Below are 16,833 nucleotides of genomic sequence, written 5' to 3' on the forward strand. Positions count from 1 at the left end.
AATTATCTCTATTATATAATTATAGGCTTTAGTACAATTACATTCGATTAAATGTAACAGAGGTTAACGCGGTTCTGATTAGCATGTGATCCAGTTTTCCTCCTATCCGATCCATTCCCTTTTTCTTTCCTCCTCGTGATTATTAGGAAGATCTCGCACGTCCCTAATAAATCTTCATCCGACTCTTTCGTGTGTGTGTGTGTGTGTCCGGTTTCTCCATTCTTCCTCCTCTTCCCTTCCTTCTATTCACTCCACGTACGTACATACATACATACATCCTTCCCTCGTCTCGCGCGCGCAATCTCGCTCCTTTATCCCTTTGTCATCGTCCTGTTCACGTCTTCACTTCCATCCACACTGTCGGTCCGTGTATTTCTCTTCTCTTCTCTTCTCTTCTCTTCTCTCTCTATCTTTATCCGTTCAACGACGTCGTCCTCTTCCATTTTTGGTACGAGCAACTTGATTAACACGACAGAAAATAAGCGTCATTGCTGTATGAGTGGGGGGAGGGGCGAGTAGGTGTGTGTGTGGGGGGGAGGGGAGGGGAGGGGCCGTGTGTGGGCGGTTTTTCGGGCGGGGGGGGGGAGAGGGGATTCTTCTTCTTTCTTTTCGAAGGAGGTGTATTGTGCGTGTGTGTATATATGTGTGTATATGCGTGTGTGTACGGGGGAGGAGGTAGTGGTGGAAACAAGGTATTAACGACCCTGAGAGAGATGAGACCTCTTTGGAAGTTCCACTCCTCGGGGATCTCTCAACCCTGCGGCGACGTCTGCGGCGAGATCTCGGTGTCCCCGTCGCCCGAGCCGGGTGTACCCTTCGACTTGTTCTCCTTCTTCCATTTCATCCGTCTGTTTTGAAACCAGATTTTGATTTGCCGCTCGGTAAGGCAGAGCGCGTGCGCGATCTCGATGCGACGCCGCCTGGTCAGGTATCGGTTGTAGTGGAACTCCTTCTCGAGCTCGAGGGTTTGGTATCGGGTGTACGTTTGCCGGCCTCGTTTCCTCTCTGGAACACAACGATCCAAGAATCGCGGGAATTCGTCTCTCGTTAGTCTCGTGTTTCTTTTCGTGTTGATATTTTGTAACACGATATGTTTACAAGGCGATATGGTTCAGAAATGGCCGTTTTCTGGCCCGACTATTATTCTACGAATCGGCGGCGAACTTAATTATAATCGGGCATTGTTGTTGTAAGAAAGAGAATTAAATTTATTTTAAGGCGAATTCAAAGTATATTTGTCATAATAAATCGAAGCTACGTTTCTTTCGACGAGGAAGAGGGTTGGATGTGGATCAACTCGTGTCCTTGATCGTAGAATCGAATTCGTGTAAACCGTGAATTCCCCCCCTCCCCCCATTCCTTTCGACGAAACCTAGGTAATATTTCACAGAGCGTACGCGGAGAAACGGATTACCCTCGAAGCCAAGCACTTTGATTTCAAAGTAGCGTGCATACGCGGTTACAGTATAAAGCATTATGAGAGCGCGTTCTAATTTCGATCCTGTTCCGAGAAACTCGGGTTCTCGTTAAAATGCAAGTGGACTAATAAGATGTACCGGTGTCTTGTTGCTCTTTTTTATCATACGAGCCACAGATTGATATATACTCGACGAATAAGGTCTAGAAATACGTCGTGGTTCAAGAGTTATCCAACCTCTAACTTGAACCTAATCTAATCTGTGAATTTCTATAAATAGACGTGAAAATACGTGTTCTCTATCGACACATCGTGTATCCCAGATTAACTTCAACTTGTTGTTGAGAATAAAAGAGACGCAACGGTGGAAGAAAAGTTGAGTAAGGAAAGAACGACAGGGTCGATAAGGTTGGAAAAAATTTTAAACTTTTACACGCGTATTTTCTTATTCCTTTCAATTCGAAACAGTTATGGCGTACGAAGAGAGTGGACACCACAGGAGTGGACGCTTCGTTAATCTCCCGTCTACTCGGCAGAGAGCGCTCGAGGCAGCAATCCGAGATATTTAATGAACGCCGTGCAACCTGCTTCGGCACGCGGGAAACTTTTTACACTGGCCGAAACAAAAATCCTTGTCCAACGAAGAAAAAGCTTCTCGACCGCCTGTTCGTAGGCGCAGTTCCGCGTATGATAGATACCTTACAGATATCCGTGACATGATCTGCGCTCGGTGTGGCGGTACACGAATCCCGAACAAGAATATTAATTGTACTTGCCAAGGGAGCGAGGGAAGAAGAGCTCCACGCAAAGAGAGAGAGAGAGAGAGAGAGAGAACGCGAGACGACCAACTGGACTCTCGACACGGACCCACGTGATGCGCGAGTGTGTGCACGTACACTATCTCACGAGACGTAATCTCAAAGGGTTAGGTTAGCTGTTGCCACACGAGTGCAAGAGGGCAAAACGAGAATATTTCAGAGTGGTGGTGTACGAGGGAGGGAAAAAAGGAGGGGGAGGGAGGGATGAGAGGCAGCGAGAAGGAGCAGGAGGAGGTGGAGAAGGGGGAGGAGTAGAAGAAGAAGAAGAAAACTCCTTGGTGAGCATTCGAGGCAAACGCCGCCCGTCGCGCTGTCGGCCGATGAAGACGGATGGCGACTCTCTCCTCCGCAGCGAGAGAGAACGAGGATTCGAGGGTTCTCGTTGCCCAGCCGGACGAAGCGGAGAAGAAGAGAGAAGCTATGGGAACATGCCATCTTCCTCTTCCTTCCTCCCTTCGGGCTACGCTCTCAAATTAACAACATACCAATCTCTAACGTTTTCTTATAACTTTTAACCTAGCTTCTCCCGCCCGATGGCGTTGCTATCGCATCCTACGGGCTCTTGGCCTTTTACTTCATTTCATCCTCGCGTAATAAACCGTGCGCTTTTAAAAATCCATCAAAATTGAAATTTCTATTATTATCCATTTCTTTGATGTCCAATTCACAAAGGCGAGCACAAAAATACGTCGTTCCGTGTTCAAAACCGCAAAATTGGGTAGCCAATCAAACGATGGCCGGGATAAACATAGATCACGGGTTTCATCAAAGAAGCTGATGAGTCGCGCGCGAACGCGCCTCCATTTAGAAGCCTGGGCTTATTAATGTTCATTCGTCAGCCGGTTAATGAAGGTGCCTCCTTAAAGACGGTCTTTGCATGGTCGTCTAACCCAGAAGATCATCAAAGCATTCACGGAATAATGAAACGGTGTTAAGTCACGCTCGAGCTGGCCCGTGCCGATTAGTTTGTGCCTCTTTATCGATAATACTCTCTAGTTGCCTAATTGCGACTATATCCTGTGAAAACGAAATAAATATCAAGTGTGCCCGTCACGTTGGATCGATGAAAGACGATTTTCCCCGACGATCGCACACTTCAAAAGTAAAATGACCGAGTTCAAGTGCCATTAGAGGGAGGGATCATTGAACTTGTCAATGGTCAATTTGTCATTAGTGTCAATGAAGATTCAGACTTTAAAAATACGCGTAAGTGCAGCAACGAGTGGTAAGAAAAATTTACAAAGCGTTTTGCAATGCCATGATCACAAGTGGAAGAATAAGTTTTACTACGATCCTTGAACTTATCAAGGATCGTTTGTCATTGATGCCAATTAAACTTCAAGCTCGATATAGCCTTGGTGTTAACAAAAATTCGAAAAACAGGATTTGTAAATTTTTTATTAGAATCAATTATATCTTGTCTATAAAAATATATCGTAATATCATGCAAGCCGATGCCACAGGCGCTAGGAACGAACACTTGCGTTAGCTTGACCACGAATAACTATTATCCTAATAACAAGGTAGCGCAAGGATATTGCCAATATCCTCTCGAGTTACGTATGCAGCTGTCTGGTTCGGAGTCAATCGATTCCAGCGGCGAAGACTCGAATCTTGATTAGTCTCGTCCGGCCAGTGAATTAGACTTTTTCTCCCTGGCCAAGCACGCGAATTTTTAATTAAAATATTCGTTCGATACTCGATGTGAAGGGAAATTTTAATCAACGTGCAGAGAAATTATCGAAAACAAATCTATTTCTTTCAATATTTATATATTTATTCAATCAACTTGAATAAATAATATAGAAATAGAAAAATAATATAGAGTAATAAGCAAATGTAAGGAGATGTTGCGCGCGCATCATGAGCACATGCTGACAAGCAACTTAACCTCTGATTCTGAGCGAACAGGTGGAGAATAGAATAGTAAAAGTTACGATCGCATCAAACATTCAATCAATTAATATTACTTTTCTTTTCAAAGATACGGTGTCAAGAGCAATAATTATCGGGAAAAAATTTATTCTTATCTCGAAGAAATAAAAGAGATATCATGTAATATAAGGTGATCATTCCATGTTATTCGCGTGCCAGAATTGATGGAGTGACGATGCGCGCGCATCGTGGCCACGTGACGAACGTATACGAACGACAGAAACGACTTAACCTGTCGAAAGAAGTAGAAAAATAGGATTCGCAATGATCACGATCATCCGTGGTTCCATTCGTTCGCAGAATTGTACACATTTAAATCGATACTTCTCCCTTCTCTTCGAAGAAAGATATCAAAGCGTAGGAAGCGATATCGAATGCTTGAATCCCAAGTCGCGCAGAACGAGCCCTCGGAGCGGCGTGAAAGCGTTATCTAGGCGCAAGATCGCCGGCAAATTAATCACCGGTATGCATTCTTGCAGGGTGAAAAGAATTAAACGGCATTTTCATTGTGCTCGATCTCGTCGTGGGAAACACGGCTCGCATAGAATGCGCGAGATTTTCTTCATCGTGAGGAGGATACACTGAACAGCTGGAACGACATATATACACACACACACACACAGACAAAGCCTCGTAAGTAACTAACACAAGCGAATCGACGAATCGATGTCCTTGAACGAAAAAGATTTTTATTCGATCATGCAGAATGGATCACGCGAACGAAGTACAGTACAGTAAGGTGTATGTTGTGAAGAGGTCGATAACAAGAAAAGCTGGCCAGAATCGTCGGTTTATGCTGAACCGGCGTTCTGATGGCGGCGTAGCCGTTGCTCTCTCGCGGACGAAGGTGACTTTAAACGCGGGGCAATAAATTAACGGCGTTGGGTTACGCAAGGATCAAATGTCCCCTGGAGTATGCTCGAGAGATTTATGGGTCTGCCTTCACTGGCGCAGCATGAAGGAACGGAACGGAACAGAACAGAACGTACACAACCGTACGGCTTATTATAGGCTAGTTGCTCCGCTTCTTCGTCTCTCTCTCTCTCTCTCTCTCTCTCTCTCTCTCACTCACTCACTCTCCGTTTCTCCTTCTCTGTTTCTCTTCTCTCCGGGACCGACTGGTCTTTCAGACCCGCCGCAGGATACATGCAGGACTTTTCAGATGAACAGCTAGCCGGATGTTGTAACCCGCTAATAAGGCGCGGCCACCACTCGCTGCCCAATTAAGCTAAGCTTTACGTGGCCACCTTAAGGCCAGGCCTTGAAACGCTCTTCGATTAGATACCCTAGATATCCCATTAATTTTATCGCTCGCCCTCTCACGGCCTCCCTATACACCGGGCCTCAGCTCGCTATACACGAGCCTCCTCCTCCTTGGATTATATGACCGGTCGACGTCGCTGACAGAGGTTCAGATTAATTGCGTGGAACCCGGTGAACCACCTTGGAAAACCTTCTTCAGAACGGGTACGCGTTTCGAAGATTCGACTCGTTTCGTTTATAATCACGATAATTGAAGTGATTATTATGAAGCAGCGCGATACTTTTTTTTTTCCATCAACGAAAATGACGATAAGATAGATAAGAGTTGATCGAAAATTAAGGTTGGAGAGGTTTTACATTAACAAAAGAAAAACAAGAGGATTATGGGGAAAAATATGATTCCAAATTTTTTTGAATGGTGGTGTAATGGCTCATAGAAAACGGTCTCTTTAATCCGGTACACGTGATCGAACTTCCTCCGGTTCCCCAACTCACGTCCGTCTGACTCTCCATATATTTTAAGCGCGGCAATCCGTCTTGCTTTTTGTATTTCCGTCCTAGGCTGCTTTATGTCACGTTGTTTTCGTTGAACTTTCTTCGCCCCGAATGAGGGGGAGAAGCGTCGCTTTTTGCCCGGCAAAAGGAGACAGCCTAGCCTCGGCATAGAGGGCGCGCCACGTCAAGCAAACTTTCGTTCAGGAATTTAGCCGGTTGTTTACACAGGGTCGCGGCGTTCCACGCTCTGTGAACTTCCTCAATCTTCGATATAAAAAAGAAATTGTGAATGTTCCTTTCTGTGACAATCGTCGGAAGGAAAAGTTATCGTAAACAAAATTTCTACCTTTAATAATTGATTTATCGATTGAACAATTGACCGACGTATACTCGCCGATATTTTAAAAAGTTTTATAAATAAAAACAAGCATCGAACAGGATGAATAGAGGGAAAGATTGCTATTGATTCGAACTACAAAAATTTCGAACAGCTGGCCACTGGTTTATTCTCGTCCAGGAAATACTGGTGTTTGTATGTATCGCGAAGTGGAAGTGTCCTAAGCTTGGAAACGGCCACCTGGGCCAAGAAGTCTTGGTAAAGGACGAGAGAGAAAAAGGAATTCAACAGAAGTCGCCGGTGGAATAAGAAGAATGTCAAGTCGACTGACACTCATAGAGGGGGCTTAGAAGCCCCTGAGGAGAGTATCTGATAGAAGGCCTTCTTCTTCCCTCTTCTCCTTTTTTTTTTTTTCCCCCGTCTTTCGTTCGTAGACGAGCAGACAGAACCGGACAAGGAGGAGACAGAGAGTCTGAAAGGCCGAAGGAGAGTCTAGAGAGATAATGAGCAAGAATGGACCCCGTCTCAAACGTGTGCATTTGTATTCCCAAGTTATCACTGTCCTACTTTGTCTAAAATTATCCCTCTTTTTATTCACACCTATTTAGAATTCTGTGAAACAAAAATTTGATTCGTTTTTTTTTTTTTTTCTTGAATCATCGTGATAAATAATTTTGCTCGTCGAAACACGTGCGTTTATAAATTTTACACACGTTTTCTTCAAGTTCTTCTCACGAGAAGGAAGAGGATAAAATTACGTTAAAAACATCCCTCGTGGAATGATAAATTGGATTTTATTATCTCTTTCGAAAAACTTTCACCAAGAGATTTCTAATTTACGAGTTATAGGCAACGAATTTTTTCAAAACGTTTTCCATTCCGTATAATTTCTTCCGCGCGATTCGGCCAGCCCTTTTCCGCCCCAATTTCCCCAAATTTAATTGTGTAGCCGAAACCGCCCGTATTATCCCAGCCATGCCAGGGGATCGTCCATGGCTGTGTCTCGGGAGTTCATGGCGGCGGCCCAAAAAGCAAACGGACATAGGATTTCTGTGGACCGATCCATCATCGTCACCGTCCCTACGCCCTCCTCCACGCCACTCCACTCCCTCGCTCTCTCCTTTTCTGCCTTTCGCGTCATTTCCTCGACGCTCCTCCTTTCTTGCCTCGTCTGGGTTCCATCTCTTTTTGAATATCTCACGAAGCCGCCATCGTTTCGGACACCAATCTCTCCCTCACTCTCTCTTCGATATCTGACACTATATGCGCGTCTCGAGAAGAGAAGAATGGTTGAATTTTCGTTAAATTAAAATCGTACGTCTGCCATATGGTATCTAGGGACTTTTTTTTTCCCCCCACCATGTCGATAAAAAAGAATTACAGGTGTCAAGCGGTTCGTATTCGAGGTTGGAAATGCGTTATTCTCTCGATTTATCGAGTGAATATCTTTGAAATTAATCTCGTTTAGATTCATTTTGGAAAAGTATCTTTCGATATCTATTTTTTTTTTTTTTCTTTTCATTACAATTCAACACGTTCGAAATTTATATTTCTAACAATTTGACAATATTTTCCAGCATATTTTCGCGAGATAATCGAATTACCCGAAAAGCGCCCTCGATGTAACCGTATAAGAAAAAAAAAAAGGAGAAAGAGAGAGAGAGAAGAAACGCGAAATCGAAGGAGGGAGTCGGCCATTTCAATTCCTCATTAAGCGGGCACGGGTTATTGGCCACGTTTACGTGGACATTTCGCGCGATTAATTCGACTGCAAATGCGGTTTCTTCGCCGCGGTACAACACTTTGTTCGTCCGCTAAGCATTCGTGTCAGTAGCCGGATTACATAAGAAATGTGGCGCTCGTGTAGAGAGAGACGCACACGCGCGCAATAACGGAAGCCTCGCGCGCGCGCACACACACACACACACACGCAAGCGTGTGCACTGCACGGCAGCGAGAGGGGAAATGGGAAGAGGTGGCGGAGTCGGAGGAACTCGATATCATAAATCTTTTCGTGCAAAAGGATCGCAATTATCTTATGCATTAAAAGCATCGCGAGTGTCGATAGGCTCTCTCTATCGAATTCGCAAGGAGCGTAGATGGCGCGCTCGACGCTACCAGGGGAGCAATATCGATAATTACTACCAACGTCCGTCATCCCAGAGTTGGATATATATGTTTCGAGAAATTTAAATTCTCGATCTCGAGTATGGCATCTTCGAAAAGAATGCGTAATTTTGCGAGTTTACGATACGCGTGTCGAATTTTTTTATAACGATGATTATTATTATCCACGAAATTTGACTCTCGATGAGAAATTTCTCTTCCCAATTTTATTTTAACATACTCGATTCTCAGATAGGTGAGCTTCGTTTCTTAAAAAAGAAGTTTCGAATTTTGGCGCCAAAATCGTACGTTCATTTTACCAGAATTGATTACAGCTTGGCTTTCGTACAAGTCAATTTTTCTCAAATAAGAATCGAGACCAAATCCTCGAAATATTACGACGATTGACAACTTTTTTTTTTTTTGAGAAACGAAGTATTATTTTCGTTATTGAAATTAATTTTTTTCAAATTTCTTAATTCTGATTTGATTAAAAAACGATGGGCGAATTTTTCCAAAAAAAAACTTTCCTTCCTTCCTTTACCCGCGAAGATGCGAAATAAACGTCACGGTGGTTTGAATTGTAACGTCACTTCGCGTGAAGTTACATTTCATGGGTCCTGGCTGCGCGAGAAATATTACGTGTATTTTTTTTTTCGCATGATAATGCGTCTCGCAAAGGATATAAACCTCTTTCGAGATAGCAACACGCCTACACGAACGCCGTCGTTTCACTCGTTGTTACATCGCAATTACGATGGTCGAATTACCGCGGCCGCGTTAACTTTGACGTTCCTTTCTCTTCCATCAAGCTAATTAGCTCGATCACGGGCCGCGGTTGTAACCGCGGCAGGATTCGTTCTAATTTTATCCGCTCGGCGAATCAATTAGAAAAGAAAAAATGCTAATCAATGGACGGTTCGCGCGGGTAACACGCGAGATACGCGGATGAACAATTATCGAAGTTGAGTGTCGGTGCATCCGCCGCCTCGAATTAAAAACAGTGTACGAAAACATGGCTTGCGGCCGTTTAATCGTTAAAGAAATCTTCGACTCTGCATATTTGCATTGAATAATTGTGCTTCGTGCAAAAATGTTGAATATAATGTGGGGAAGTCGCGAGAAACGACCGATTTGCAATTCGGCCTCGGTAAAGTACTGTTTACTCTCTCTCCTTTGTGCACGAGAACCTTCTGATTTCTTAACTTCTTTCGAGGAAAATTCGAAAATATGTATTTTCAAAAAAAAAAAAAAAAAAAATTGCTATTTTTTTGAAATTAATACCACAGATACTAATGATACTAATCTCATTTAATCCAATAAATTTTTAAACACTTTAATCTATTTTCTTCGTGATTTCTTCAACGTGTATCATTTCGAAAAACTTGAATTTTTATCTATCTCTTAAATTCACATATTCGATCGATATCAGTGTATGTATATTGCAGATCGAGAAATTGTCAACAAACGCGTCTTCCAACGCGACGTTATCGACGTTACGAAAAGAAAGAAGTACGTAAATGTACAATGCTGCGCACAACGTTGTGCGCAACATCACTCTATTCGACAGGTGGGCCGAGCAGCCATGATTCGAAGACATTTAACGAAAATCTTCGCTGCGGCGAACGAAAGGCCGGCCAAAAAGGCCACGAGAGGCTTTCACGTTCGAAAATCGTGCAGGTTTAGTATGGGATTTCGTGATGTTCGGCAGTAAACGACACTGAATGCGCACTCGAATGGCTGGTGGGGTTTCGCTAGCCAACTATGTCGGAATTTCCTAACCTATGTAACGCAAATGTCCCGCGTAAGGTGCCAGGGAATCTCGACGCGGTTTCACCGGGCAAATGCCCGGGAGAGCCACCTGCATCTATAAAATTGAGCCATGCATTATTCATGGAGTCGTGGTTATAGCGCGCTTAGCTCGACCGGTGTGTTTTGCAACGTGGAAAGAAAACGAGCAGCCACCAGCCGCGAATGGATGGTTAGATAAATTGATATGAGGTTTATATCGTGATTGGTAGGCCTGTAATGGGCAGTGTTAACCACGGAAGAGCTAACGGTCGAGGAAAATCGTAGATTTTAGTATCGAGACAAGATCTGTTTGTTGGCGAACGATCCTTATTACGGGAGAACCGATTGAATTTCTTGAATGGCAATTTCCAGTACAGGGATGATTTGTTGAACGATATATTATTCCGCGTGGAAAGATGGCGTGAAACTCATTTTTCATTTTATCTGGTGTGGACGATTTTTATTTTATTCCGTAAAAAGACACGTGGAATCAATACTGGTTTGCTAAATAAAATACGATATCGTTGGACCAGCTAAAGAAAGACGTAAACGTGCCGACATCTGTGAGCAGATTCTGGCACTCGATCCTCTTTCTTCTTTGACTGGCAACGAAGCGTATGGGAGTCTCGTCACCGGACTATTTATCGGCGAATCAAACTGACTGACTGATGCAAGAGTACTTACAAGCTTTCGATATGTACCGAGAGATGGTTTCGTTTGAAAGAACGCGTTCTTCGACTTCACTCAAAATAATAAAATATATAGGAAATCGAACTATTGCACTTGTTCAAAAAAAAAAAAAAAAAAAAAAAGAAACACGATAAGAAAGATTTATAAAGATATAAAAAGTTTATAGAGGCACCAAAAAATTCAAATATTGAAAACTCGTCACTGAAAAATTTACGCGTTTCGGGTCATTAAAAAATTCAGATTTCACTTATTCACAATTCTGTTAAAAAATTCAAAAAACTGGCAGAAAATTTATCTTCTACTTCTAACTCGATTCGAAAAGACGACACTTGAGCAAAGTTCGACGAGAAACTGACAGGCAGAAAGAAATAAAGGGTGATGCAGAAAGACTGACCTTGCAAGGTTTCCTCAGATTTGGAGGACGAAGAGGAAAGGGTACGAGAGAAATAAGAGCAAATACGAAGAACCTGTGCTCTTACCCAACTCAGGACAGATACCTCAGGGTTAAGGAGGCTATTATCACTTCGTTATTGCCGTCATAAATTTCCAACTCGTTATACCGAAAATTATGCCTGCGATTCTTCGCAGTCACGGTCGGCCCGAGAAAATTTCAGTAAACCTTTCTTGCAATCTTTCGTGCATTCGAAGAAGCAGGTGGTGGGTCTCCACTGGGATCCTAAGAATATATATTGCGTTCAATTCGTCAACGATTGAAAAGACCACGAACTCTGTTTAAAGAAATGGAATTTATCTTATTTAAAGTTAAACCAGTGGCTCTCAACCTATGGAGATTTTTTCGCACGTGCGACTGAAAAATATATTTTACCTTATTTATTTATAATAATTTTCTTCGTATCCCCAGTGAAATGAATGATTCATATATATTCAAAGGTAAGTATGAAAGTATGAAATCATTTATAGAGTGTTTGCCGCACAAGAATCGTTCTCGTCCAAAAGGGGATTTGGATTCTCCCCGTTTAGCTGGACACGCAAAGGTGAAAACAAGCGAGGTAACTAGTTCAAAGTGTAGCAGGAACAAGCGTGTTATCATGGGAATAAAAGTGGATGAGCCTCTGCCAAGCTGTGGAGGCAATGCGAGCACGCAGCCGGGAACTTTTATGGGGAGGTAATGCAAGTATGTGTGTGGTGAAACGAACGAGAGAGCTAAAAGGTCAGGGCAATAAATAACTCGGGATGTCGGTATACCTAGAAACTGGAGACATTATGCCAATCTTGGCTTGCGAACCCGTACGAATGTGGTCTAGTTTTACCCGCTGTTGCATAAATCTGAAAGCGGCCGACTACCTGCCTCCTCACTAGAAATCTTTTGCTTTCTACCAACAACCTTTTGATCGCGCGGGAAAAAGCCTTGAGCCTATTTTCGACAACCGCCTCACGTATTCCGCAGATGTTACGCTCCTTTCCTCAAGGTAAACGCACGGATTTTTAAACTCCACAATTTTACACAGAACACCCCACCGTCCAATTTAGAACATTCTAAAAATCTTTCATCCTTATCAGGAATCATGATCAAAAAATGTTCCAACGTATTTCTTAACCAAGTTCACACAACGAATCTACGACACAGAGCGAATATTTCGAGTCGAACCACCGTTCATCCAACCCCTCCCTTCGAGGCTGCCTGAACCTGGAGAAATCACGACGTCGGGAGGAAGCTTGAACTCCAATTCCGTCTCTTACCGAATTGACTTCTCATCCACGGGTAGAGCGGGCTCGGCAGGTTGGCGCTGGCCGCGCCCTGAGGCGCGGCCTGTTGTTGCTGGCTGAGCGGCGACGTGACCACCCCTTGGTGTTGCTGAGCCTGGGGCTGCTGTTGGGGATGCATGCCCGGCTGCGACTGCTGCGAGGCCGCCTGGGTCTGCTGCTGCTGCTGGTACATCATGTGCTGCTGCTGGGCCTGAAGGTGTTGCTGCTGTTGCGATTGGTGCTGGCTCTGCTGCGGCTGCATGTGGGGGTGCTGCGTGTGCATTTGGTGGTGCATCTGCGACTCGACCAGCGGCGGGCTGTCCGGCCCGTCGAGCACGCTTCCCTGGTGGTCGACCGCTGCCGCCTGAAGCTTGCAGCTCGCGTACACGATCGGGGTGGACGGGTGCCCGTTGGGGGTCGGCGTGTGCCCCATGTGGCCCATGCCGGGGCTGGGCGAGGTCGACCTGTAACCACCCATCCCGTCCATGCTCCCGTGCTCCTGCTGGTGCTGGTAATACGTCGCGTTACGCATGTCCATCCGATTGTAGGGCGGGAACCTCGGATAAGGCATATCTTGTTGGCTGCCCGCCGCCCCGTAATGGTGGCCGGGGACGCCCTGGCGCAGGAGGCCGGGGTCGCACGGGTCGCCGGCCTGCTGGGACTGTTGCTGCACCGACTGCGTTTGCTGGGGCACCTGGACGGCCGCACCGTAGTGCTGCTGATGCTGATGCGGGTGTTCCACCCCGCCATTACGCAGGTCCGGGATGTACGAATTCGCGAAATACGAACTCATGCTACTGTCCCACCTGGCCCACCTTCTGATTCCACCTTTCTCTCTCTCTCTCTCTCTTCCTCTCTCTTCCCCTCTCTCTCTCTCTCTCTCTCTCTTCGTTCTTTCTCTCTTTTTTCTCCCTGGTTATCTTATTTATTGTTATTATTATTATTATTACCCACGCTCCTCTCCCTCGCTCTTTCTCTCTCTCTTCTTCTTCTTCTTCTTCTTCGAGTCTCTGTCTGTTTTTGTTCAACGTTTATTCGGGGTTTAATGTTCTTCTCCTTTCCCCCCTTCCGACTCCAACGAGTCGACTCCTTCTTCCTTTTCTTTCTCGTCTTCTTCTTCTTTTATACGTTGTTATTATTGGTTTTCCGTTTGTCCGTTTGTTTTATTATTATTATTATTATATTCTTTCTTTGTACTCGGAATACGGACACACTGCGGGCCACACACGCGTCCTTACGTATACATTGGGCAATCTTCCTTTTCTTCCCTTTCTTTTTCCTATTCTTTTCTTTTCATTTTACATCACGAAAACATCACCTCCTTCCTGCGCCCCTCCACAACACACTCTCGCGCACACAACACTTTTCACACGTGTATCACGCGAGCATCACCACTCCGAACTCCACCACTTGTTTGTTTCTCCTCTTTCTTTCTTTTTTTTTTTTTTCCTCCTCTTTTTATCCTCCTCTTCCGCGGTCCCCGTTTTCGTTTCCTCTCCTCCTCCTTTTCCTTATCACACTGGATTTTATCAGAAATTTTTATTCGAAACTAGAAACTGGAGCACTGTTACAGAACCGTTTACGAGTTATGAATTATTTGGGGGGGGGGGAGGGTGTATAGTTGGGGGGGGGGGGGAAGGGTGGTTTTAAAACTTGTACACGGGGGGGGGGTGCTTAAGATGGCGATCAGAGTTCTCCTTCGGTGTGGTACCTTCGTTCAAAACGCCAAGCCGCTCCAGACACGTTCCGTTCCTCTGTCCACCCTGCTAACGAAGTTGTGCCGCACCTGCAACACCAGGAAATGCGCGTCCCTCGTTAATTTCGATGATTAATTAAAAAATCCTTTGCTACATCGTGAAAAATAAGACAGAGAGGGAGGGAGGGAGGGGCGGGGGAGGTAAATTAAATCGACTCCCTGGAATAATTTTTCGAAAAAACTACTTTTTTTATTGTAAAAAGAGAAAAAACTTAATAATAATAATAAAAAACTTAATTTCGAAGATATCCGAATTTAAACGAGTCGACCCCCTATCTCGAATTTAAATATTAGTAAGAAATATTTTCCTCCCGCAAATTTTCGCAACACCTAAATTTTAATAGGCCGTGCAATTAATTACATTTACACACATACACTCCCGATTATGTTTGAGTACATGTATGTGTATATACATGCATTTATATACGCGTTTCTTTCGATCACTTTTTATTCTCGACCACATGTCGGCTCTAACCGCATAGTTAATTTTTTTACACGAGTTGTGAAAAAACGGATTCTTGACCGCAGAACTATCTCGTTCGAGAGCCACCTGCGTGTCGAGTAGCGTCGACCATCGTCTTTGCACGTTGTTGAGAATGACGTTTCAGAGGCCAGTTCCTCCTCGGCCAGACCCCGTTCGCCGATCCTTGCTCGACAGACTGAACGCGGAGTTCGACTCTGCGAGTGAGTGACAGAAGGCGAGGTACACACGTGCTCGTCACGGTGACGGCCATCGCCCAGACGTCGAGCATGGCCCTTGCGCGTGGGCGGGCTAAACGATCGTTAAATTTGGAAAAATTCCCGTGTCATTAACCATCACGGCTAACTGAACGCTCCCCCCATCCTCCCCCACTCCTCCTGCTGCTCTACTAATTTTTTTGCGGCGCAACTGCCGCCGACTCGTTAGAATCGTTTCTCTCTCTCACTCTCTCTTCACTTTTTTGTCGAGTTTATGACGGTAAACAGAAGAGGACGCGTCCGGGGAGGAGAGCAGAGGCACAGTGGCCTCCTTTGGTTAAAAATGTCCGTTATCTAGAATTTTATTCTAGCTTTTCGAGAAACGTTTGAGAAACGTTCGAGAAATTCTGTCTCGACGTTTTTATCGTAATAAAGCGTTGGGAGAGAAAGCTCGTAATACCGTTCCAACGGAGAACGGAGAAAAATAGAGAAAATGATAATTCATCGGCATTTAGATTAGATAAGACATTTTTAACTAAGGAGTATTAAGCAGAGTATTGTTTAGGAATATTGGTGGGGAGGATATGTTTTATTGTGAACAAATAATTTGGTAATTTATTGTTATTCGTTTTTTATTTTCATTACATTTCATTTCAAACATTAGATTACAATTAGATTGAATTTTGCAGGAATACGAGAAGTTTAAGAAATTTCGTCAAGATGGTGCGTCGTTCTATATCTTTAAGGGACTCTAGGCTCCACGTACTGCATTACCGATTGTGCAAGAAACGATGCGCCATTTCTAAAATCAAAAATAGTCAAAATTCAATACTTATTAATACATCTTTTTGTTTTTCGATACTATTTTCTTGATTTACGTCATTGCTATTATATATAGCAAAAAATGTTTCAGATAAAAGTTGAACAGTTTAAAAAGGAGTATATTCTGGCATTATTAGACTTTTCGTAGGAGAACGTGTAGAGATTTTAGAGAGACAGATTTTGATTTTTTAAATGGAATCACATGTATTTTAATGCAGTAAATGATGCAAATTGGCATTCTCTATAAAAAAGTATTAAAACATTTATAGCAAAAAATTATTAGTTTAACAGATATTCAATTATAATGAATTATCTCATGAACTAATAATTTTAAGACATTTATAGTCTAATACTTTTCTATACAGAATAAGGAGTTGCATCAAATAATGTATTAAAAAACATAAGGTTCTATACAAAAAAACTAAATTGATCCTAATAATTTCTTCATGCTTCTTCCTATAAAAAAAATAATGACATGATAATATACTCCGTTTGAAACCATTCAATTTTGTATTTGAAACTTTTTTAATATCTTTGAAAATAAAAAAAATATTCGATATAATAGAGGTAAGTATGTTAGAAGGTAAGTATGTACATTTAGACTTAAGAAAACTGTTGAAAAAACGAATAAAAACATAAAAAAATGGAAACTAAGAAGGTAAGTAGAAGGTAAGTATACAAGGTAAGTAAAACATGTAAAATATTCCAGATAAAAGGATCCCTAAAAATTATATTTCCTCGAATAGAGCATCAAAGGCGAGTTATGATTCCAAGAATTTCGAAAATTCCAAGAATTTGACGTCACTTCCAAGAACTGGCGAAATTCTAAGAAAAATTTTTCGAGCGACCTCCTATCATCTTATGTTCTCCTAATACAAAATCGCAAAATTGGCCAAAAATTTTTTTCATTCGACAAATTCGATAATTCTTGGAATTTGACGTCACTTCCAAGAATTTCGATAATTCCAGGAATTTGACGTCATTTCCAAGAATTTCGATAATTCCAGGAATTTGACGT

General features: G+C 43.2%; 1 protein-coding gene across 4 annotated transcripts in view; it reads right to left on the reverse strand.

Moving 5' to 3' along the window:
- Positions 1 to 583: 583 nt before the first annotated feature.
- Antp (homeotic protein antennapedia) overlaps positions 584 to 16,833 on the reverse strand; it is a 137,200-nt gene continuing 120,950 nt past the window's right edge. For all 4 annotated transcript variants that reach the window (XM_086916196.1, XM_086916194.1, XM_003691183.4 and 1 more), the window contains exons 2-3: positions 12,554 to 14,345; positions 584 to 1,005 (exon numbers count right to left, since the gene is read on the reverse strand). In XM_086916196.1, the coding sequence (XP_086772322.1) occupies positions 752 to 1,005; positions 12,554 to 13,352 (1,053 nt within the window). In that variant the 5' untranslated portion in view covers positions 13,353 to 14,345 and the 3' untranslated portion in view covers positions 584 to 751. The remainder of the gene's footprint in view (positions 1,006 to 12,553; positions 14,346 to 16,833) is intronic.

Source organism: Apis florea, unplaced genomic scaffold, assembly GCF_048593485.1.
Source record: "Apis florea isolate Af1SG1 unplaced genomic scaffold, ASM4859348v1 contig_37_pilon, whole genome shotgun sequence".
Taxonomy (NCBI): Eukaryota; Metazoa; Arthropoda; class Insecta; order Hymenoptera; family Apidae; genus Apis; species Apis florea.